This window comes from Pinus tabuliformis, chromosome J, assembly GCF_031772625.1.
Source record: "Pinus tabuliformis cultivar Carrire ecotype Pingquan chromosome J, CPIR1, whole genome shotgun sequence".
NCBI lineage: Eukaryota > Viridiplantae > Streptophyta > Pinopsida > Pinales > Pinaceae > Pinus > Pinus tabuliformis.
The window spans coordinates 380471465-380497641 of NC_142295.1; the positions used below are offsets into that span (position 1 = coordinate 380471465).

Consider the following 26177-nt stretch of genomic DNA (forward strand, 5'->3'; position numbering starts at 1 on the left):
ATAGTCACATATACATGCAGGAAGTATAATCAATAATCAGATCTATAAGTATAAACAAAAGTAAAATCATAAAGGAGTAACATGAATTGAAAAGTACTTATCTTCAATGAGAGTTGATTATCTCCCTCTTGAACCAGACTTCAAGAGTCGTGACTATCCATTATCCATATAACATTATAGCCTTCAATAACCAAGGCATAATTGAGATTATCCCATCTACGGCTACATCAAACCTGTCACAAGTGTTAGAACATCTTCAGACTGATCATGCTAGGGTTTCTATAGTGCATATCTCAAATTCTTGTCATAATCCAGGGTTTCTTCCAAATCCTAACCTCATAATATCCATCAAACCCTAATACACAAATTTCCTAGGGTTTCCTTCAAACCCTAACATCTTTTAGGTATCCACCATATTGTCTTGCTTCCAACAAGGGTGTATTCATAGGGGTGATCTTCAATGACTTTTATTCAACCTGCTATTGTCCCAACCCTTAAGCCACCATCCTCTTACCTTTGCGCATACTCACACCAAGTGCTCTCTTCACGTTGCTTTATTGCAACCAACATATTGATTTAGTTTTCATCTATGTTGGCTTCGGTCTTTGCTTCTTCATCTACCTACTAAAATAGTGATCTCATGTCATCTCAAAGCGTGTAGTGCATGCATTGCTCTTGGCCCCTTTTGCAACTTAACCAAACACTGTAATTCATAAATTCTCCTTTTCAACCCTTCATTTGGCTTTGTTCTATCATGATTTGTGATTTAGATCACATTTCACCAACAAAATCCCATCTGTAATATCCATACATTCAAGCAACGATCAAATCTCAATCTTCTACATATACACAGGCACCAGAGCATCCACACTTTGTTACCAATTGTTATAAAAAGGAGAGATTGATTAAAATACATAGGCACATAAATGAAGAAAATTACGACACATTTAGAGGAGACAAAGTTTATGTGGTTCACCCAATATGGGCTACGCCCATGGGCAAATGGCCAAGCATTTTATTATATCATCAACAAAATCTTTGGCATTTTTACAATATGCTCCTCCCTTTTACCATGCACTCAAAGTGGCTTAAAGGCATCTTATAATGGACTCATCATGCCTTTAAATAAGCTACATAAAATGAGAATACCATGGGGAAAACCATGGCTTACTGAAACCTTGAGCCTATAAACCACCAATGGTAAGTTGACTCTATGTATGAGTCAAGTTTACCCTAACTACACTAACTATCCCCCCCTTAAACTTGACTTAGAGGGATTAATTTGGTCCTAATATCTGTGTTGAAGTCCATATAAAAATGCTACTATCCACCATAATACATGGGTAACCAACCACTATATCGACTAGTTTTCTAGGATAATTTTTTCTTGTGCATGGTTCATCAACCATCTCACATCCTGAGATAAACCCTTTCAAGCTAGCATATGAGTACACCTACCACCATTTTACTTATTCAAGTGGTATATTCCATAACTTGGTCATGCATAATTATATGCACCACCACACTACAACATGTATGCCTGAATAATATGTCTTACACCAAACTAATCTCAAGCTAGCATACGAGTACACTTACCACCCTCATATCCATTCAAGTAGTTAATTCCACAACTTGATCCTCCATTTGCTCTATGCATGAGAGGGATGACATCATGTGTTACCACACTACAACACGTATGCCTAAATAATAGGTCTTACAACAAGCTTGGGGAATACATCATGCTTATTTCTAGGCTTTAAAACTTGAACAATACACTTTAATGTGTTCATGCACTATTGCATTTCCCCATAACACACTAGCTCCTTCACCAGGCCTTAGCACCATTAACTCCATCTACAATCTTTTGTCCATCTAGCTACGTGACCTTTCTTTCATTATATACCCATACTTTTGAGTGCCTTTATATTTTGCCTCCGTTGTGCTCTTCTCACCTTGATTTGATTTTCAAACCTCATTTGCACTCACCAGATCCATGAGGTCTCTCATTACCATGTGACAATTAATTATCAATGTAAGCTAAACAACATATCACACCCATATGCTTCACTCACTTAGGCATGTGTGTCCTTGTATATTAAAATATCTAGCCAGTAAATCATCCTATATATTTTGATCTATACATTTCTTCGCAAATGTGGGTATCCAAGTAGTAAATCTACCAATACCACTTATAAAAACTCCTTATCCATCGCTTAACAAGTGCCCAATTTGCTCTCCAGACTTAGTGTCTCTAATAATTAAAATATGCAAGAAGAAAAATAATTATAAAGTAACACACACATAAACCAAGTACACACGATTTATCTTAGAAAATCCCAACTGGGGAAAAATCATCCAATGATAGATCTATTATTATTCTTGACTTAAACACAATACTTGGATCCATAATGATCCACTAATCTTTGTCCACCAAAAGATCTTCCAATTTGAGTTTCCATAGTGCAAAACTCTACATATTGAATTTCTTGATCTCTATCTTTAAGTTGCTCGCCATTTCCTTTCACCACAAGGATTCGTTCTGCCGATCTCCCACTGTAACATGGTCTACCACAAGCTTGGGATCCCTATGTCCATATAGCTTGTAAAATTTTTGCATCTTTACCTATGCGAAGAATCCAAACCAACCATCCTTTAACTAGTATCATGCTATGTAGTGCATATCAAAGGAAACTTATGAAATTTCCAAAATCTAGGAGCTTAGGGTTTTAGAGTTTATTTGTTTGCTTGGGAATCTCCTCGTATTGACAATCTCATGTAGTTTTACTCCTTCACCCAACTCTAAGTTTATGAATTTTATTTTTCTTTTGATACATTTTATGGTGTTTTTTAGAGATTCCCAAACCTCTTAATCCCATCCTTTATTGGTTAGGGGATAAATATTTACAAGTGGGATATGCTCATCATTTCTCTAGACAATACACTTCCAATGAACCTTCATTCATTAATACCTCCCACTCATTCAATTGAACCCAAATGAAAAGAAGGTAAAGTACTTCAAATCTTATCAAGAGGAGTTATGGCATCATCATTTTAAGTAGGTGATGAATACTTGTGAGTTGACTATGGTGGTTGGATTGTATATGCACTCAATGAATAAACACCCTAGTCTATTGGATCCTCCCACATAAGTAATCCCTATTGCACTCCCTTAGTGGGATGATGGCCTAACAAAGTAGATGTGATGAAAATTGGGGGATTTAACTCTATTCGATCTACTTTAGATGGCCTAATGTCTGTGGGGTCATGAAAAATACACCCTAGAAAAGCTAGTGCTCCTCTTCTAATGGACAATCTCAAAATTGCTTTCTTTGATGTGGAGGACAACCGGGTCCATGGAATGACCCCATTGGCATGGTCCAAATATGATGTCCTTCCAATAGGTTATTCAAGTAGTTGATGAGCTCATCCTTCATAGAGCTAAGGTCATTGAAGAATCCCATAGTCTACAACAAAAGGCCAAGGCTAAAAAAGGTTGTGTCTATAGAATGCCATTACCAAATTTGGTTCAATTCACAAACCTTAGACCTCAAATACTACCTTTAGAGCTTCGATTGTGGCCTATCATGTGCCTCAGACCTCCAATCATAGACCTCCAAGGTAGTAGGTTTATATCATTTGCTTCAAATCAATAATTTACCAAAAATGTAACAGTTGTATCATAACTATGGTCAAGTTCTAATGGAGTTGCCCATAAAAGTTGCTTTTGTGGATATAACCATTGCCCCAAAATACAAATCACCATATAGGGTTCATGCAAACCCTAAAAGATGCCATCTTTTATCTATCTTTGCTTGAGCTCTAGTGGCAATAGGAAGTGGACACATTTGAGGTATATAAAATGGAAATTGTGATAGTATATTTTGCACTCGCAATAATATTTTAGAGGGGGTGTTGGCGGAGTATAAAAGTATGGTGACTAAGAGAATGCACTATGGTCGCTCATATGAATAAAGCCTTATAAAAAATTCCTTCAATCATTATATAACCCTAGTTAGCCATCGATTAAACCTCTCCCAAAACCCAATGCATTGAGACATGGATCGTCCCCTGTGTAACCTCAATTGCAAAATGACAAGGAGAGTGCTTGTTGTAAGTAGAGCTTCTTGTGGATGAAAGAGTTCAAATAATTTTAGATCCAACTATTCATATGTTCAATTATCCTATAACAATTTGACATCATTTGTTGGCCATATTGGATTATAAGTGTTAGTTGTACGAACCCTAATTATAACATTGCTCATCATACTTTGTACCACAAACTACCAAAATCAAATTCATAGAAGCATACTTTATGCTACTATATACCTTCTCCTCTCCAGGCCAATAAATCCAAAGTTAAGATGAATCTCAATTGATTTTAAAAATTCATTTACGCTGAACTCACCATCACAAAATTGTATAATAATTACTCATCTATACTCAACTCACCCTCACAAAATTATATTATAACCATCCTAGATCCATCTTAACTCCGGATCTACTAAAAGTCAAGAGGGATCAAATCTCTTTTCACTCTAAAAGAGGTTTGCATATTAAGATATTTGATCCCTCTTGACACTTATGATCCAGAGTTAAAATGAATCTAGATTGGTTTAATTATTAATTATAAATAGTTATAATTATAAAGATAAAGATAAATTTAATTATTTTAATTATTTAATTATTATTTTATTTTGATTGAGTTAAAATGTTTAACATGAGATTACATATTTAACAACACATTGAAAAAGAAAAGAAAAAATAATTGAGCAAATGGGAGTAGCTAGATATTATCTTCAACGAAGGCATGAGTGAAAGAAAGAAAAAATGGATGAGACAAAACTACACATGGATGCAAAAATGGAATATCTACCTCAAATCTTGTCCCACAAATAGCAAGGAGCTAAAGAATTTTGTTATGAAGAAGTTTCGTAAACGGGTATGGTGAAAAGAGTTGGGTAGAAAGAAGAAGTACTACATTGAAGAATTCAACCCTACATGTGATCTACAACAAAAAGAGTTCATTGGACCTAGCATTCCATGGAGGGCAAATGTTCTTATTGCTCAATTAAGAACCAACTCTCATCAACTTCGGTGTGAAACATGACAGTGGAAAAAGCCTAAAGAAGTTTGGGAAGAATGAGTGTGTACATTTTGCACATCTCGGGCAGTGGAATAAGAAAAACATTTCATTTTGGGATGTGATGCATTAAAAGACATCAGAGAAAGTTATGGGAACATGTTAGCATCAATATCTTGACAATCTTTTTAGCAAGGAGATTATTGGAAGATAAGACTAACTCATAATCAATTTGAAAAATTTGAAATAAAAAAAAAATTAAATTACAAAAGCGAAAAATAAAAAACTAGTAATCTCATCAACTATTTTTCACCTCATAGCCACATCAATAAATTCAAATAGAGAAGAAAAAGAAAAGAAAAACCAAAAATTTGAATGCAAATCATTGTGATAAATGGTTGGTATATCACAGCGCTATCGACAATGCACGACTCTTAACATAAACACTTTATCGACATAAAAATTACTCCGAAACTTCTTTTTTCTTTGAATTTATAACTTTTTATAATAAAATATATAAAATCTATTATAGTTTATAATTAAAGCATTAACGTCTTTTCCACTTGGGTTTTTAAATGTCCTGATCTGTTTCAAAATACAAAACCCCTATCACACAGATTTCCGCTGATCCAGTTTCTGCGTCCAAAGGTGTGGCCGTCGGAAGGGAATTCCAAAGTCAAAAAAGGCGTTTGATTCGAAGGTACCATTCATTTAATTTCAATTAATTTCATGTCATTTGACAAAGCCATTACGCGTTCGTTATTCGCATTTGACCACCTACCATCGTTGTATCTGGTTGAAATTCCTCCTTAGGAACATTCATTGGTACTTATATAGATCTGGGTTTTGTACAGCTACTGTGTTCTTCTTCTTCTATTAACCTGTGATCCGATCAATCAGAGACACAACCCATCGAAAAAAAGGTCTGAGACATAACCCATCGAAAAAAAGGTCTGAGACATAACCCATCCGAAAAATCAGCGAAATTCGGAGAAATTTGGTGAAGAATTGGTGGAGATCGATGAATTCAAATGGGGCGACCACATCTGGAGGAAACGGAGGAGGGGATTCAGCGGCACCCAGAAGGCAATCAAAGCAACCAAAATGTAATTTATTTCCGTCTCTGTCAACTATTTTATGAATAAAAAGATATCAGATTTTCATTTCGGAATCATTTATCCGTGGCTGTTAATGAAAGTCCACCTAGTTTTACCTTCAATCATCTCTTCATGATGTTATTATATTGATTTATTGATCAAAACGACATACTCATTATTGTCTTTTAGCCCTAAAACCTAGGTTTGTTCGAGTTCCAACCCTCTTCGTGCAAAGCATATACCCATAAATTTCTTATTCAGAAGGCTTTTTTATTTGGTATTTTTGGTTTTCATATGTTGCATAAGGTTGCTATATTCAAATTGTCCTTTTCCAAAATTTATTAGGAAGTCTTGGCAATCCTAGAGATCAAATGATCACTAGCATCAATTTCTGGAGACCATTATAGGGGCAGTTTGTGGTAGAGCCATGCCTGATGCAATAGGATCAGATTTCTGTTTCAATTCGAGCTATTCATCTTTTTGTAGTTGTACAGAAAGTATAATCAATACATGTTTTCTGAATATTAAGGAAGTTGAGTTTGCCTAAGTATTTAATCAAGTTTTGTTTCCTCATAATATGCGGGTTTTGATGACTGGTCGGATGTTAAGTGGTGGAATAATTTCTGAACTTGGGTGGTCCAGTGTGGCTAGATATAGACGTAACATAGGATTTCAACTTTGAAAAACCGAACTTGGGTGGTCCAGTATGGCTAGATGCAGATGCGGCGTGGCATTTCAAAGTTGTTAAAGGGACGCGACAGTATGCCAATTCACGTTGAAGACATAGAAGGGGATGCGAATGCAAACTAGTGGGTTTGTACCATTTTATTCCCCCTTCGTCTCACTTTTGTTGGGGTGATTTGGAGTATGCCTTAGTGCATGGGACTGCTTATGAGTGAAATTGTAAGTGGATAGACTATGATGATAGAAAGACAGTATTTGGAGTGTGTCTTAGTGCTTGGGGACCGCTATGAGTGAAATTGGAAGTGGATAGACTATGTTGATAGAATGATAGCAAATGGCAGGTGGGAGTTGTTGATAGAAATATGGTAAACGGCTGGTGCAGATCTCCCAATTCACATTAAGATTTGAGAATGTCTTTTCCCAACAAGTAATGAGTTACATTTTAATCTATGGCAGCTAGAATTAAAGAAATAAGCTGTGTTTGGATTCCATGGGTGAGGAATAGGTATAATTATTGTCATCCATAACTTATAAAATTGACAACATCTTTCACTGATTGTCTTTATTTTACTCTTTATTATGGAGGCCAATTAGGTTTTCTCCGGTTGGCAAGTGGTACTTACCAATTTGTAATTACCAGTTGATCGCATTACTTTCACACATAAAAAGCTAGGATGATAAAGAGATTGTGGATTGATGGTGAGAACTTCAGCAAACGTTAATTTAATATAAACATTGAGCATAGATACCACATAAATAGAAGTGAACCCATGAACAAGAGATCAAGAGATATGGTCCCCTTAGACAAAAAATTCAATAATTAATAAATCCATGATGATAATACAAAAGAATGGTAAGGTATGTGTATATAGAACTTATTAGGTGGGGTTCCTTTTGCCATAGGGGGTTATTGGCCCACACAAATGCCTAGGTTAACCTTAGCCATCTAGAATGACATAAAATAATTTTGACAAGGTTGGTTATTCAACCATAACCCAATTATGCAATAATGAGGGTGCTTAGCTATAATGTCAAATAACCATAAGTGAAGATTGCCATCATTTCAACATCTCCCTCAATTGTGCATGCTATAATGGAAAAATATGATGAAGTACAAAACAAGGGGCAAGCATACACAACTCAATAGAGAGACAACCATAACCATAATAAGATAGAGAGGATTTGTGATGACCTAATACATTAGAAACATGGAAGGGTTTATGAATACCTCATCATTATCATCATAGGATTGTTCAACTCTCGAAAAAAATGCCACCACCAAACTGCTCGTCATCTATGGGGTATGATCCTTATTTGTCTATTTGATAGTGGGGTGCTATAAAGAGGCACAATACAAGAGTCAAAAGATTAAAAACTAAGTAGGCATACCCAACTCAATGTAGTGTCAGTCATAGTTGCAAGAAGAGAGAGTTAGTTTGTGATGACTCAACTCAGAACCCAATTTATTGGAATAATGTTTACACCAAACTACTCATCACTTGGGAGATTGTGACACTAAATTGCCCATCCAATAAAGAAACATCATGTGATCATTGAATTGCATGTTTGTTGAAAGAACGCTGCCATTGAATTGTTATTTTGTTGGAGAAAACTATCATTGACTTGCTTATCTAGTGGAAGAGTGAGGGAAGCTAAGTCATTGTGTTTGTTGGACTTGAAGGATGGAGTACAAATTTGGGTGGTATTTAAAGTACCACATCGGATTCATTGAATTTTTGTATAAATTCAACACAGTGGTTTTCAACAATCATTAAAGGAAGTAGCAAGTGTTTATGGATGAGTGATTATGGTTTTAGTAGAATTTGTTGTTGTTCAGCCTATGTTTGAGTCACCTTAGCATTGGTATTGCTTTGTCCTAGGATATAAATGATACCACCTCTATTTGACCATTGACACAACACCACTTGTTTCCTGGGAGTCTAAAGCTCAAGATTATTGATTGCCTTGCCTCTGCATAATCTATGCCTATAGTACTTTGCATATTACTACGAATTGGGAAGCTTCCCAAATGTTTACATTAAAGTTATATCTCGTTAGGGTAAACTTATATCCCATAAATTATTGTAAACATATCTTTAAATCTTTAATTAGGGATAATCTTCAATATGTTATGCAAAAGTTAAAGTTAATATATTTATTATTTAATACATGTTAGATGGTATATTAAATATCTCTTTCTATATATATATATTAATTTAATGACGAATTATAATTTTTTGTAGTTGGCGATTTTTTTCCAAACTTTGTGGGTGTTGAAGTTGAATGCAAACACAAATTGGGTGACTATAGTTGAAAGACACATCCCAACCATATTGCACAAGTAATGGAAGCATGTCCTAACCATATTGCCATGTATTGGAAGCATGATGCCATTGATTTGCCCATTTGAAGAAGTGTTGAAAGAAACATCTTGTAAGAGAGAAGAAATGGGAGTACCTAACTCTAATAAGTTTAGCTATAGCTGAAATGGGAGTAGGAATACCCAACTCCATATGTTTGAAATAACTCAAACATAGTTGAGAAAGCTCAAATATAATAGGGGTGTGGGAATGTGAATGCCCGACAAAGATACACCTAAGAGAGCACCACTAAGAAAGAATTCTTAATATAATTTGAGAGCTTGAACACAGTTGAGAGAGTTCAAACAAAATAGGGTGGGTGTGTAAATACAAAATATAGATCCACTAGAGTGATTATGGCTTATAAGGAAGATCATTGACAATATGGGAGCATGTTTATAAATGCCCAACTCCTCATAAAGAGTGTCCATAGCCAAGATATAGGAGAGTGCATTTTTTTGAATGGTCAACTCAAGTACAAATATGATCTAATGCAATTGAGATACAAGTGTTGACCATAGAAAAAAAGAAGTGAGAGGGTTAATGAATACCCATCTCAACATAGGGTTGGCCTTGTGCACATCCTCCTTGAATATCAAGAGAAGGCCAATAAGAGAAAGCATTAGATTGCACCTTTCCCCCTTAATGTTGAATATAGGCCATTAGAAAAAAAGACCTCCAAAAACAACATGACACCAATACCAACACGATTTCATTTTGGCAGAACTTTGAAAGAAGGAGCCATTAGAGCATATTGGTTAACTTAAGGGGCACCAGGGAGTACAATCTATTGATAACACTGAAACCCTCAATTAAAATACATATAAGAGAGACCGAGTTCACAATGGGGAAAGACAAGATATATGTGAAACATTTAATGATCTTTCATATAGTGTGTCCCATAAGGACAAATAACATGGTGTGGAAGACAAAGATTCACACAATCAAGTTGATCCATTGAAGGAAGCTAAGAATCATCCATAGAGTCATAAACAAAATATAGTGAGACATATTTTGGGGAGTTGTTAGTGAAAATTGCATTAAAGGAGCTGAGGGTGGTCTCCCTTTGTAAACAAGTAGCCATAGGCTTGTCCTATGAACCATTGGTGGAAGTTGAGGAGTAGGCCTCACATCACCAACCACAACATCTAATAGGAATATACCAACCTTTGGAATACAAAGGATGTTTCCATGTGAGGTGGAGTCAATACCAAGAATATTGTCCTTTGAATCTAGTACAACTCGATTTGCAAAGTACATTGCCATATGTGTGTCAAAGATATAGTCCTTTTGGTCCAACGAAAATAAGTCTTTGTAAATACATCAAGCAAACTTGATGAAGTGGCCAAGAAGTGTTCAAAACCCTACAATACAAGTTGATCTATAAACTCTAGCTCTATAGTCTTTAGGTCAAATGCCACTAGTCAATAATCTCATAGATCACTTGAATAAGCTAGGAAATTTTGCTGTCAAGCAATCCTCTAGATCAAATATGAGAAGTGGGCCCCCCCAAAGGCCCTAAAGAAGATATTTTGAACTACCAATTCCACAGTGATAATGTCACCAACAAAAGCCTCAAGGAAAACTCTATAAAATACAAGAATCCCACACAATACCAACTTTGTTTGAAAAAATGTTGTCACCCCAAAAATAATGTTGAGAGACCCTAGTTTTAGCATTGAATGTTGAAAATATAGCAAGTGGAAGGTCTTCTCTAGCTCGTGCCTTAGATAGATAGACCACGAGGTGTCTTTTCTTTGACCATGGAGCAAGTTCATGGAGATGGTGAGTTTATTTCTAGTTTGCGGGAATAATATTCACAAGTTCATGCATAGTGTTGGAGGATCTATTACGTGTACCCTTCTTCAGTTTGACTACAGGATCGAGTGGCAGTTAGAGTTTAGAAAAGGACGAGTTGGGAACTTCAGTCTTTGATTAAAGGAGGACGAATTATAACTCCAGTGATGATTGGAGAAGAGAACCAATTCGACTTAGTTAACTAGTTAATCGTAACTCAAGTTCTAAATTTGTAGCTTGCCTATTATAGCATGGACCAAATCCATATAGGAAGGATGAAAGGCATAAAGTTGTAGAATTTGTTTTGTGCACGAGGTTGTGAGAAAAGCCAGCTCACAAGTTAGTGTGAGATCTCTTTGCTTGTGGTGTGCGCAGACTTGAGGAGCAAGTGTGCACGTGTTTGGAGGAGCCTTGTGCTAGGAAATAGGAGCAGTAGGTTTGCACAGAAATCAGACCCTGCTTTACAAAATAGGAGATTTTGTGCACACAAAAATAGGCCCTATTGTGCTAAGAAATATGGCTGCTAGTGTGCAAAGGTTCAAGAGTTGGGTCAGAGTATTTGCAGGGTGTTTCAGGCTAGTTCAACAGAGAACAATTTTGTTCTCAGTGAAACAAATTGCCTTGTATTTGATTTAGTTGTTCAAGATTAATAAAAGACCACATCAAGGAGACATGTTTTTCCTCGTTGGGTTTCCTGAGAAAAAATAATTGTGTAAATTTGTGTGTTGTGTTTTTATCTCTGTGTGTGTATTCTATTGCTTATAAGTTGTTAAGAAATTTTGTATCTTGGTGAAAAGTAAACTAGTTCTGTTTTTAGAGAGTCATTTAAGTAGTTGCAGAATTTCGTGGAAAATTAAATTGAAGCTATCGTAAAATAGTGTTTGACAGAGACGCAAGAGTCCACACTAGTTTTGATACCATGTTGGGATGATAAAAAGATGGTGGATCTGCAATGAGCACTTTCAACAAACCTTGATGTAGCATAAGCATTGCACGTAAATATCACATAAAGAGAGGTGGACCCATGAACAGGAGAACAAAAGATATGACACCTTTAGGCAAAAGCTATGTCAATGTTGCATGAAGCGGGGATAAAGCGAGTGCGATTTTGAGAAGCAAAGTGTTCAAAGCGTCATTTTCCAAAAATCCTTGGAAGCAAAGCATCTCAGAAGCGTCCATATATATACATATATATTGCATTTATATTCAAAAACATCCATAATGCCAAATTAACATTGAAGCTGTCATAAAATAGTTTTTGATAGAGAAGCAAGAGTCCACACTAGCTTTGATACCATGTTGGGATGATAAAAAGATGGTGGATCTACAGTGAACACTTCAACAAACCCTGATGTAGCATAAGTATTGCATGTAAATATCACATAAAGAGAGGTGGACCCATGAACAAGAGAACAAAAGATATGACACCTTTAGGCAAAAGCTATGTCAATGTTGCATGAAGTGGGGATAAAGCGAGTGCGTTTTTGAGAAGCAAAGTGTTTGAAGCGTCATTTTCCAAAAATCCTTGGAAGCAAAGCATCTTGGAAGCGTCCATATATATACATATATATTGCATTTATATTAAAAAACATCCATAATGCCAAATTAGTTGCAATATATATGAAAGCATGCATATTTGTACATGAATCAAGATAGAAATGGCATCCATACTACATTAATGATTAATTATCGAGCATAAGCCACCTAGAATCTAGATTCGATCAATTGCAATCAAACATACACATTTTTAAGTTATATAGTAGAAAGTAGACCATTGACTTATGGAATGAAATAGGTTATCTGATAGCTATCAACAATAAGTTAATAACATGATCAAATAGCTATGTTTACGAAATAGGCCATCTACACACTGAAATATGGAGACCAAAAGGTCCAAAACAATAACGTGAGCTAGTTGCTAAACACATCTCTATAGAATAAGTGTTCACCAATTGTGAAAGCACCATGTTGCCAAATATTGTAGTTGTGGGGTAGCATTGCCATGCATGTTCCACCACTCCTTGAAAAACAATGTTCCACCATTACTTATATCAAGATCTTCATCACTGGTATCATCCTTCATTCTTCGCCTCTTGTCTAGCCTTCGTCTTTATCTCGATTTTCAAGGGACATTAGTCAAGACCGCCTAATTTTTATCAAATTGCCTAATCCAAGCCTTAAAATATGGTAGAAAAAGTTTAACATGATTGATCATTGATTCTACACACTGAAATATGGAGACCAAAAGGTCCAAAACAATAAAGTGACCTAGTTGCTAAACACCTCTCTACAAAGTAAGTGTTCACCAATTGTGAAAGCACCCATGTTGCCAAATATTGTAGTTGTGGGGTAGCATTGTCATGCATGCTCCGCCACTCCTTGAAAAACAATGTTCGACCATCACTTATATCAGGATCTTCATGGCTGGTATCATCCTTCATTCTTTGCCTCTTGTCTAGCCTTTGTCTCTATCTCAATTCTCTAGGGACATTAGTCAAGACCACCTAATTTTTATCAAATTGCCTAATCCAAGCCTTAAAATATGGTAGAAAAAGCTTAACATGCTTGATCAATGATTTTGATTTGGGTGAAAGGTACATTTTTGCTCAGGCCATGACAAAGGAATTCAACAATCAACACCACCAACACTGGGGTACATATAGGGCTTGGAGCCCTTGATTAAATGCCAATCATATACCCTCATATGTGACAAAATCTAATGAAATGCCACAATCCCATTGATCCTGATATCTTGAAAACTGTTAAGTTTGTTGAATTTTGAAGGATATGAAAATTCTATTTTCTCCATATGAAGTCCAATGAGGTTGGAACCACTTTCAAACATCTTGAAACAAGAAATGTTAAGAATTTAAGTAAAAGTGGCATTCTTTATTTGGATGAAAATGAAAGATAAAGGAGAATGTCACTTTTATTTTAAGAATTTAACATTACCATTAGGGAGCATCTAGGAAGCATCTAGGGAGCATTTAGGGAACATCCAGGAAGCATGGTTCGTCATGTGGGAGCATGGTTCGACACATGGTGATTCCAAATTTCCAAGGACCATGCAAATTGAGCCTAAAGCATAGTTCTGAGGACTCTTCGACCATGGTTCCACACGGTGCATGTTTCTAACGACACTTTGACCATGGTTCCACATGTTGCACGGTTTTGAGGATGCTTCGACCATGGTTCCACATGGTGCACAGTTCCGAGGAAGCTTCGGCCATGGTTCCACATGGCGCATGATTTTGAGGTTTGGTGCTCCGGAGGGGGGGAAATGGTTCTTGCAACATTGAGCTAAGTCAAAGGGTCACTGAATTTGAACCTTTAGTTCAAAATTCAACTAACCTCAACCAAAAAATTGAATTTGTTGAGGTCTGTCCTATGAAATTTAACTATGACATTTGCAAATTGTAGTGAATTGATTCTCGCTTGCTGTTGTGGGTTCTAATTCCATGAACAACGGGAGGAAATATCTGGCAAAATAAAAATAGAAGTAGATAAAATGATGGTTGCAGTCCATAAAAACGGCGACTGTGTTATATAGTCTATAGGTAGTACGAGTAGATCTTTAGGCTTTCCTCCCGATAGGCGGAATGAGTATTCCTTTCTCCTTAACAGGTAGTATGATATAGTATATGTACCAGAATTGTATTCCATCCCATTGGATGGTGATATGATATAGTTTACATACAGGTGGCTATATTACATATGAATGGCTATGTATTCCTTTGCAATGGTGGTATTATAGAATATACTTTATAAATTGTATTATTATCATAAAGTATAACACTATGTATATTGTAATGTATATATTATATTTATAATATCTATTAAATTGTTGAATATATTTTATATATGAATTTGTTATTTATTATATAGGAATATGTATGTATGTATATATGTATATGAATTTATTAATTTTTCTATATGATAAAGCATCTCATCTTCCAGCGTGTAGGCAAGGGTAAGATATTCCATGGTGTTCAAGGCCATATAACAACAAGGCTCAAAGTCATGAGCTCAACATATCACTTGTGGGAATTGAACTTGGGTGGAGAGGATAATGGTCGTTCCTCCCCACCATCCAAGATAAACCCAATTCACACACACACACACACACATAGCTGGATATATATATTGTGGGAATTGAACCTGCGTGGGGAGGATGACAATCATTCCTCCCAACCACTTGAGATAAATTCAATTGACATATATATATAATATTCAAAAAATATGTATAGGGACAAACCCGGTGGTGAACCTTATTTGAACTTCATTGGAGAATTTGAATTCGAATCAAATTTCATTGTCGAGGAACCCAAACTTAAACCCAAACCATCTGACATTGGGTATAAGAATGAATCACTAATGAATCGAAGGTGATATATAAAAACCCATAAGGTATGTATATATACACAATTTATGAGATGGGCCACCTTTCCTCATAAGGGGTTGATGGACACATATAAATGCCTAGGTCAATCTTAATCACCTCAAATAATATGAAATAATGTTGGCTAGGTTGACTATTAAATGTTAAAATTGTAAACTAGGGCCAAACTCCATGTGGGTCATCTTATTTATGGCAGCTGATATTTTTCTTGGATCCCTCTCATCGAGAGGTGTAGGATTGATCTAAAGATCATCCGATCCTGATAAGTATTCATGGAGTTATGAATTTATTTGTGTTATAAGACAATTCGTCAAGGTCAGCCAGCAACCAAATAAACCCCACATATGCTCAACCTTTTAGTATAAAAGGAGATGACTTGATAGTCATTTCTTCACACACTTCTATCTTGATTTCTCTCCACTTGTCTTGGGTTTTAGTGAAAGAGAAAGCTAGGAGTGGAAGCCCTAGATGTTGAAGGAATGAGGCTGCCTTAGCCGCAGTCAAGAAGAAGAAATACACTGCCCTAATCCAGAGGACACAATCATGAAGAGAAGCCCTAACGCTATCAAGAAAGAGCCCTAACCTATACACTGGTCTCGACGCAGTCTAGAAGGAGGTCTACAATCCAATACGCTGGTCCCTACTAAAACACAGTCAAGGAGGTCAATACCATGCCCTAGCCGCAACATTAGGAGGTTGCCCTAGACAACGTGGAAGGGCTGTATGGATAGCGTATTGAGCAAGAGTCTTAGTCGCTGTTTGGAGGGTATTTCAGGGGTCTGAAGTGCTGGAGAAGGGGCCGAGTTCCCTTGTTGTCATGCCGCAGCAATGAGGACTGTTTTAGGATCATTTGGAAGAGTGCAGGGCTGCCACAGTCAAGAGGAGACTTGATATAGCAAGCCGCAACAAACAGAGGAAGGCCGAAGTTGTTGATGAGGGATAGATTGCCCAGAAAATGTAGTATAGGGTCTCCTCCTCTCTTAGAAGTGCAGCCACAGTAAAGGAGGGCACTTCTGGGCAGATTGAAGGGTTGTTGGAAGTACCCTAACCAGTCCAAGATTGCTGCAGTCAAGGACCCTATAAATGTGAGTTGAAGGAAGTGTTAAGGGATGCCATATGCCCATAACAACAGTGTTTTGGGCATGACTGTTGGCTACAACAGTTACAGCAGTACAACTAGGACAACTAGGCAATGGTACATACATATTTAGAGCAGCGTAAGCATGTTGGGACAACAACAATGTTGGGTTGCTGTAAGTATACTGGGATAACAAACCGTGATGGACATCAGTACTAGCAAGTAATGATACTGTGCCACAATGTTCAATGGGACAATACAATGATGAGGCAGTGGCACAATGGGACAACAATGACATTGTGCAGCAGTGGCACAATGGGACAACAAGCATGGACAACATGGTGCAACATGGCAAGCATGGATAGCATGGCAAGCTTGAACATGGCAAGCATGGACAACATGGATAGTTGTGGCAAGCACATGAGACATGTTGTATGACAACATGGTTCAACAATGGTACATGGGATAGTAGTGCAGCATAGGGTGCAGCATGGTGAGGTGTAGAATGATGACGAGATGCATGACAATGATAGGTGAAGGAGTCACCTTGGAGAATCAGTTGAAGCGGCATGTCTTCAACTGATCTCATGTATCATCTTCTTAGAGATGATCTATGCTCTTATCTAGATAAATCAAAGTGTTGACTTCTATTGTAAATGTACTATCTCTCTCTCTCTCTCTCTGCTGAACTATTGAAGAAGTTAAGAACATATAAGAAGAATTGATCAAGGGTTTCCTCACATTGGGTTTATCCTTGGCTAGCGCCACATCTTGTGTCCTCTTGTCTTGGCTTATCTTCTGCGATTTATGTTTATGTTCTATCTGCAGTTTACTTTAATGCTGATGTGATTGCTAATCTGGAAAAGGTATTGAGTTAACTGTGAAAATTGAAATAAATTGCTCTAAGCATAGAACATACCTAAACTTAACATTAAACCATAACCTAGTAAGTAGGTAATGTCTCAGTGAGAATGAGTGAATGCAATCTCATTATTATGTATATAAAAGGAAGCCCTGAGCAATCTCTTTCTCTCTCTCTCTCTCTCTTTATATATATATATATATATATATATAAAAGAAAAAGGTTCAGTGGGTGGAGGTTTGGCTGAAGTTTGGGAACATGGGAGGAAGAGAGTTTGAGAAAAGCACCTATACTTCTGATCTAGTAATAGATGAGATAGAGACTTTCCCTATATTAAGCCAGAAGACAGGGCCTTTCAAAGTGGCCTGGTGACGATGATTCAGTGGATTATCTCACATTTTCCACTTCATCGATGTCTGTCCATGTGAGTTGTTTTAGAGGGACACTCGTCTGTTTGGTTGCTTTACAATAGCAAGGGCATTTGGCCATAATGTCAAGCAATCAAGTGAAGATTACCATCATTTCAAAACAATGCATAGAGCTATATAATATTATATATAGCTAAAGAAGCTTTTGACTTGGCTTTTCCCATTTTCAGTTGACTTTTTTAACATGCTTATAATGTTCAGGATTTCATTTTGCAAAAGGTATCTTCCTCTCTCTCTGGCAAGGGCACTAAATGATAGTTGTATTAACAAATATTATTTTGGTAGCTTGAGTTCACTGTAGATAACTTTTCCTATTGAATGTTTCCATGTGGTTTTGATAAGTTCCATGCCTTCATGAAGGTTGATTCTTCTGGAACACGAACTTTGATTCTTTCATTGAAGAACAGAGCAGGCTACAGGCTGCTCTTCTTTATACAAGGAATTTGCCATTTGAGCTTAGTGTGTTCCTTTTCATAATGGTTGTGTATTTTGAATTTTCATACCATCAACTATCTTCATGCTTGCATTGGAGGATGTTTAAGAAGAACATAGGTGATTCTTACATTCAAACCATTAGAATTACATGATGCCCAGTTATTAATATGAAGACGTTCCCCCTATTATCTTGTGAACGGGAAGCAAACTTTACTGTAAAATATAGTAATGTGAAGCTCACTGCATCTCAGATTCTCAATTCTGTAGTCTGTTTCTCTTCAAAGTTTCAAACCATGAAAAATATTATCTTAGTCTAGCATCAACCTATGATATTTTGTAACTTGTGGTATTTGACTCTTCTATGGATAGTTCGCCTTTTATAGTCATATAGTTGTTGTTTTTGGCTACTTTATATTGAAGAAGACTGCTGTTTGTTGTGTTGGCAGATTCTAGGTTCACTCAACAGGAGCTTCCTGCATGTAAGCCACTTTTGACTCCAGGATGGGTAAGTTCATATGTCTATGGCTCTCTTAACTGTTGATCATAAAAGCATTCTGTGAGGCTGTGAATGCACGAGCTCTTTTGGGTCAACTTTCCTTAATTCTATCCTTGCAAGGCGGGCTATGTTTTTCTGACTTTGTTGCTTTTTTTTTTTCTTCAATTTATATGTGGGTGTTTAAGTTCATATATGTTACTTATTGCCTTCTCAAGATTTAAGATTTTAAGAATACATTACAATATAGCCATTCTCAAGTGCCTATCTGATTTTAGGTCATAACAACATTCATGTTGGTTGGTGCGCTCTTCATCCCCATTGGAGTTATTTCTCTGGTTGCATCACATAGAGTATGTACTCTTTATCTTACCATTTCTGTCAATTCAAACTTTTAATTTAACTATTAGAAGACCCACAAAGAACATTTTTCAGTTTTATATTTAATGCCTGGAGTGACTGACTTATTCTCATTTTCAGGTTGTCGAAGTCGTGCACCAGTATGAGACAGAGTGCCTGCCTCTGCAATACAGGGCTAGTAAGGATAGCAAGGTGGCTTACATAAAAAGTAATGGTTCAAAAATCTGCAATACAACATTAAAAGTGAGGGGTTGATCCCAATTACTGATCACTTATATACATTTATAGTTTCTCTTCTCTCCTTTATCAAGTAATAGAAATACATGGATGAATTTTAGGCTTTTAGCCCTTTGATGTTTACATTCTGAAGGCCCTTTGATGTTTACATTCTGAAGGTAAAGCTATTATCATAACTGCAAATATAGAGAAAGCTGTTATTGTAACCACAAACATTGAGATTGTATTATTGTAAGTTGTAACCACAAATATTGAGATTGTAACGGTATATTTCTCTTATTCTACAGGTGCCGAAGCATATGAAACATCCAATTTATGTTTATTACCAGCTTGATAACTTCTACCAGAACCATCGTCGGTAAGTGGATATACATGAACTAATCTTTAGATTGCAGTTTTTATTTGGCCTTAATGTACTGCTTCTCATCTATCTTTTTACGTCTTTATTCTTACTAAGCAAACATACATGGCTGTATATACATAAACTCTTATCTTGCAGTTGCTGAGATTCCTTTGGGTGCATAATTTTTTCTGTGCTAATTGTGGTGCCAAAAGATCAAGTTTGAACCACTTTATACCAAGAAAGTTTTTGAATGACTGTGGAGGATAAGATAGAGATTCCGTTTGTCACATCCAATATCGTTCTATAACATTGCCAAAAGAACCAGTAGTCTAAGTTGTAATAGAAGTGCTACAAATAGAGAGTACAAAGTCCCTGGAAAAAATCATAATTTTATTCAAGGAACCAAATTACATTCTGTAGATGCCATTAGACATTTGATCATGTCAACCTTTCGGCTGATGCACCAAAAAGAAAAAACTATAAAAAATACATGATTTTGCCGTGGCTAAGTGTGATAATAATCACTTGACTTCCCCTTTTTGCCTTTCTTTTTCTGAACCTTTTGCCAAACCCAATGGTTGGGATTAGCTGTTACAATTGTTAATTGATTTTCAATTTCTTTTGAAGGAACTTCTTTGTCTGAATCCAAACTCTCGGATACATGGGTTCTCTTTATACCCCCCGGTCCCTTTTCAATGAGTGTTTCCTCTTTATGCTGCTCTGTTGCTTTCATCTCTGCTAGTTTTGTATCCTTCTGGATTTGAGTCACCGTTCCCGACTGATCTCCAACTCCTTCATCTGCTGTGCTGCCATGTTGTGCCTGAGTATCCATATTTGGAGTATTCGCTATAGTCTCTTCTTCTTTTCCTCAGAGCTTTTAGGTACCTGCCATCTCTTTGGTTTATGGCTGTCTCTTTTTCTTTTTTGGGATCTTTTTTGCCTGTGGGTGTGTGTTCTGCAGTTGTCTTGTTTGAAAACAGATTCGGCATCTAAATGCCATATTCTCATAATCTAAAACCTGGGTCCACTGAAAGTTTTAATGTTTTAGATGGATACAGTTAGATAGACCTTTACTAAGATGGCCTCCTGCTATGATTAGGGAGCTGATCTTGATGATGTTGCTTGTTACCCAAATATGCATGTTTGTTTAATCTCTATAACATTATTTGTTGGACATGGTAAAGACGTTGTCTAAACATGCTATGTTTTGGATTTTTTGGCTGGAATTTGGCAAAGGTTTTTTGGCCAAATCTTAATGTTTGTTGTTTAAAATGGATTTTTGAGTGCATATATGGATTCAGCGCCATGAAAAATTTCTGGGGTGCTCAGATTGTGGAGAGTCCACAACACAAATTTGTGATTCCAAGAAATCCTTGCCGGATTCAGGGCAAATTAGACCGGAAAATATGTTGGAAAACCCTTCAAAATGTAGAACAGATAGACTACTGCCATGGTAAATGTTGGGATTTAGTGTAGAAATTAAATGCCTTGTTCCCTTAACCCAGTTTACAATTTTACATGTGTTTTTTTATGTCTAATCCACATGTTTTGTCATGCTAATATAAATTTCAGAAAGCATTTATTGCAAACATAAAGAGTGCTTCTACTCTTTTTCACTTTCCAAACAGCTGATCATTAACACAAAATTAATGCAAACATTGAACACTTAAGAGACACTTGTTTTTGGTCAAGCTGACCCCAGAAAAACCCCACAGCCTCTTGGGGAAAACCTGTCTTCAAAGGACGATTTTATTGCTTGAGAAATTATAAATAAGTACATAAAAACGTAGTACTTATCTCCCTTTTTGTTGTAGCATTAATTGCACACATTCTGGAAATTTGTGCCTGCTGAAATTTCAGATTTCCACAAAATTTTATGCCTAGAAATTTAGCAAATTATCTCTGCCCAGCTCCTCGAAATTTGTGCTCAGAATCTGCTTCAATCTCTGTGCTGAAGTCTGTATCAATTTCTGTGCAAGTCTGACTGCACCTCCTCGAAAATCGTGCCTGAATTCCGAACATCTAAAAGATTGTGCTGCCTCGAAATTTGTGCTGAATGTGGCTGCTGTTCTCCTCGATTTTTGTGCTACTGCCTCCACGATTTCTGTGCTGTTGGTATAGTCTTTTTCTAGAAATTCGAGCTCCTTTTTCTCAGTTGCAAATTCTCTTCTTCCTTGAAGTTTCTCTTCTCCTCGCTTCTCTTCATGCTCTCTCAAATGTGAAGTGAAGAATGAATTTCCCTTTTCCTCTTTTGTCTCCTTGGAAAAGATTGAATCCTTAAACGTAGGATCCAATGGATGAGATTTCATCTTCAAATCTCAAGATGTGTGGTTGAGATCAATTCTCCCAAATGACCCTCCTCATACATTGGCCCCATCACTTAAAAGTCTCACAATACTTTTGTCAAGTTGTGTACCTTTTTTATTTTTTCTCATAAAGTAATTTTTCACCTCACTTCAATATTAAAAAGTACACTTCATACTTTTCACATAAAGTCACTTTATAAAGTACAAGTGACTTTAATTTTAGAAAAAATACATGGTACAACACTTCTAAGTACCTTTTCCACCCATGACATTAATATAACTCATAAATGTCATCAAGACAAAAGTAATTAATGTGCTCACTACGCTAAAACTTAAAAGGAATAAAAACCTAGTAACACTTCTCCTTGGTACTATTTTCAACATTTAGATAGTCAATGTATGAGAATAGCGGGGACTGAAAATAAATGAGAGAATATGGTCCAATATTATTGAAACAAAAAGATACAGGAAAATATGGCAATATGCTTAAAAATAGTAAAAAAATATGAACTGAAGCAAATCAGATACCTACACACAAACTAAAGGCTCAATAAGGTTTGAACAAAAATCATATTCAAATTCAAAAATGTTGGGCTTGGGTCACTAGAGGAAATACCCTTTTAGCTTGTAAAACAATGCTATCAACACTCACTCATCTTACTGCATATTTGATATGTTAAGGTCCGTTGCATAAACCAAATAAAAAGCTTGTCTGAGTAAGACATATATCTCCAAGAGTTTAAAATCTAGCTTATGACTGGCTTACTTCTTTCAATGCCTGGTGGTTTTAATTTTCCATAGGCCTGCAGTCCTAGGTTTCTTATTGTTAGTGTTGTAATGGTAGTTACTGTAGTATTGCTATCTGGTTATTTATTGAATGTCAGGAATCTCTAAATATGAAACAATCTTAAAACCATCTGACAAGGGGACAATAGCATTACAAGTCATTTATAAGTTGAAAGTTAGCAAATAAGTTCAGTTTGAGATATGCCAGTCTCTAAAAATGATGGTTGATCCATTGCAGACAGGGTCAGATCAGCTGACTTAGGCTGACTAGAGAAAGGTTTTTGCAAGGCATTTTAGTATAAATATGAAATACATAAATTGCATGGGCTTCATAATCACTTTTTTTTTCAATGTTTTTTGTACTAGTGCTATACCTTACTATGCCTTGTGGACTACAATGGTTTATTTGGCATTGCCTTAAGAGGGTTTTAGCGTGTTTCAAGGTAGCTTGTTATATATTTGTGATCAATCAAGGCAATTTAGTCTACTTAACTATTGATGTTCTTCACATCTGCAGTAAATCAGCCTTCATTTTTCTTTTTGAATTTGAAATAACTTTCTTAATAGAAAAAAAATGAGCAATAATTACAAGGCTTTTTTTACAATTAAAGGGGCTGTTAAAGGTATCCAATTAGCTGGCATAGCCTTCCGAAGGGTCTATCTAAAGTGGCATTCAAGCATAGAAATTACAAGTAGTGCTGATACAGAACTTGTGACTCCTTAAAATGATTAAACATCAGCATGGAACATAAATATCTGGGCCCTGCTTCGTGCCTTTCTCCACTAACTCTGGCAACTGACCTGCTTCATGTTGGATAGTTTGAGAGATTTATCATTTACCTGATGTTCCTGCTGAAAACTTGTTCTTTAGAGATTTTGATAAAATTCAAATTATTGTTTTGGTTTTGAAGTGTCTATTTGACATATCACCTTTATAAACTGTTTTTCTAATTGTTGTTTTTGATATGGTGTACACAGTTTAGTAACATTCAAGTAAACTACCTTGAAGTTTGCTCAAAATTCTGTGGATCCAGTATTGAGATCTCTGTACCTGACTTAATATGGATGTGAATAGGGTAGGGTTTCAAGATTGACCCTGGTTAAAGTTTTTTTCTGGTTTTCCCGGGTTCATGAAGATCAACCCTGGATAAACTCAACCCCCTAAAGGATTCTCTTCAGAATTTCAGGATGTTGTTGTAGGGCTTTGCAGTATATATTTGACATATGATCTTTATATACTATGTTTCTGACCAATGTTTTTGGTTTACCGTATGCTCGAAACAGTTTAACAATGTTTAAGTAAACTAGAATTTTGCCTAGAATTCTGTGGAGCCAGTGTGTGTTTTAGGTCTCTGTATCTTAGTTACTGAGGACATGGGTTGCAAGTTTGCTTCTGGCTAAAGTTTGTACTGGCTTCCCTGGGATTACAGTGATCAATCTAGGATAAGCTTGTGACAAAACCTGCAGAAAATTTGATCAACCCAGGATGTTCTCCCCTATTGCAAAAAGTGGTTAGAAAATCTAGAAATGCCAAACCACATATCATGCTAACCGTATTCTTAGCACTATCAAACGTGCTTTTTTTAGTAGAAATGGTTAAAAATTGTATTAAATGTTGGCTGTGGCTGAATTGGACAGCAAGTTAAAAATTAATACAAAAGGGTTTAAACAAATCTTTCATGAGAGCTTCAAAATGCCTTAAAAATTCAAAATTGCTGTGCAGTAGCCTAAGTCACCTGACAAAAGGACACGGGGCACGTAGGACACGAAAATATGAGTGTTTGACACATGACACAATGACCCCCTGGAACATGACACGGAGGACACGTTATATATTGTATATTAAAAAATATAAAAAATTAGTGAATTACACAAAATATGAAATATATACAACATTTACATGATGATGATACAGATTCAATCACACAAATATTGCATATAACCAAAATTGCATTTGATTGCAAATGCAATCCATCTCTGAACCAAAAATATATCAACAAAGAGGTTCTAAACGACCGATATATTCCAAATTACTCCAAAAAAAATCATGCTACAACAATTAACTAATACTATATATCATCAAAATCATTGCCTATATTGGGATCCTCATCATCATTATCACCTTCTACGCATTAAAATAAGATAGAAAAGCTTATTATGTCAAATCGAGATTCTATTTGAGTGATGGGTGCATTTTTACTAGGGTCATGATAGAGGAATTCAACAATCAATGCCACCAACATCGAGGTACATAGAGGGCTTGGTCCTCTTAATTAAATGCTAGTTTCATACCCTCATACATGACAAACTCCAATGGAAACGTTGTAATCCCCCAATCTTGAAATCCTGAAAACTGTTAAGTCTGCTGGATTTTGAGTGGGATCTAAAATTCTACTTTCTCCATATGAAATCCAATGAGGTCGAAACCACTCTCAAACATCCTGAGTCATTTCATGGTAATGTTAAAAATTTAAGTAAAAGTGACATTCTCCTTTATATTACATTTTCATCCTTTTACTTAATTTTTATTTAAAAGTTTTATTCTCCTTTATATTTCATTTTCATCCTTTTACTTGAAGAATTTAACATTACCATTAATAATATTAGTAGGTCTTTGATACATCCACTTTCAAACACTTGGAATCCCTTCTAACATTGCTTAATTGCCCTTAGCTGCACTCCAAGTACTTTGAGAGCTCCAAAACTATGACTGAATTGCATGAGAATGAGGCAATAAATCGATTTCAGGATGTTTTTTTACAGGATGCGTCTAAATTTTAGGACATCAGTAGGGCTTGTTTTCGACACAAAGGATTCATGACACGAGGGGTAGGGGGAATGTGTCTGATGACTTAGGCAGTCGCTGTTCTAGAAGCATGGATATGAACCTGGCTGGTATACCATGTAACAAATGGAGCTTATAATAAAACTACCTTGCAAGACATTTCCAAATACAAACTTTACATAAAATCATTTAGATTGAGGGCTTCTTGTTGGAAAATTGACACCAACTTGGAGGTTGGCTTTTTAATCAGTTGAAAGTGAAACTTGGTTTCAATGTTTCATCTCTTGGCTGTTGGTTAACCTTTGTCCTTGCTGCACCATTTTTCCTCTTTTGCCCTAGAGATTGTGAAATGAAAGGATCCAATGAATTGATTGGGAGGAGGGGCCAGGACTGGAAGGTCCCCTCAGGTAGGGGATACCTACATTTATTCTTTTTCCTTACTGTTGTTTTCTTACCACTGAGTGGATGCATTGAACATGCTCTAGACCTAAAATTGTGGTTCAACTTCCTCCTTTCCCATTTTCTTTCAGAGATAACAAACACATCATGCACTCTAGATATGTGAATTCTGACAATACCTCACACCCCTTCTTAGCTCTTCAGCTTCACATAATGCACGTCCATCGTTGTGACAATTGCAACTAGCC

At 36.2% G+C, this 26177-nt stretch overlaps 1 protein-coding gene across 3 annotated transcripts in view; it reads left to right on the top strand.

The window, feature by feature from the left end:
* Positions 1-5624: 5624 nt before the first annotated feature.
* LOC149227343 (ALA-interacting subunit 3-like) overlaps positions 5625-26177 on the top strand; it is a 38868-nt gene continuing 18315 nt past the window's right edge. The window contains exons 1-6 of one of the 3 annotated variants that reach the window (XM_089377762.1): positions 5625-5780; positions 5935-6186; positions 18667-18725; positions 18992-19066; positions 19194-19316; positions 19598-19668. In XM_089377762.1, coding sequence (XP_089233888.1) covers positions 6102-6186; positions 18667-18725; positions 18992-19066; positions 19194-19316; positions 19598-19668 — 413 coding nt within the window. In that variant the 5' untranslated portion in view covers positions 5625-5780; positions 5935-6101. Of the gene's footprint in view, positions 5781-5826; positions 6187-18666; positions 18726-18991; positions 19067-19193; positions 19317-19597; positions 19669-26177 lie in introns of those variants that run through there. The other 2 variants (XM_089377764.1, XM_089377763.1) reach the window with 2 other exon arrangements.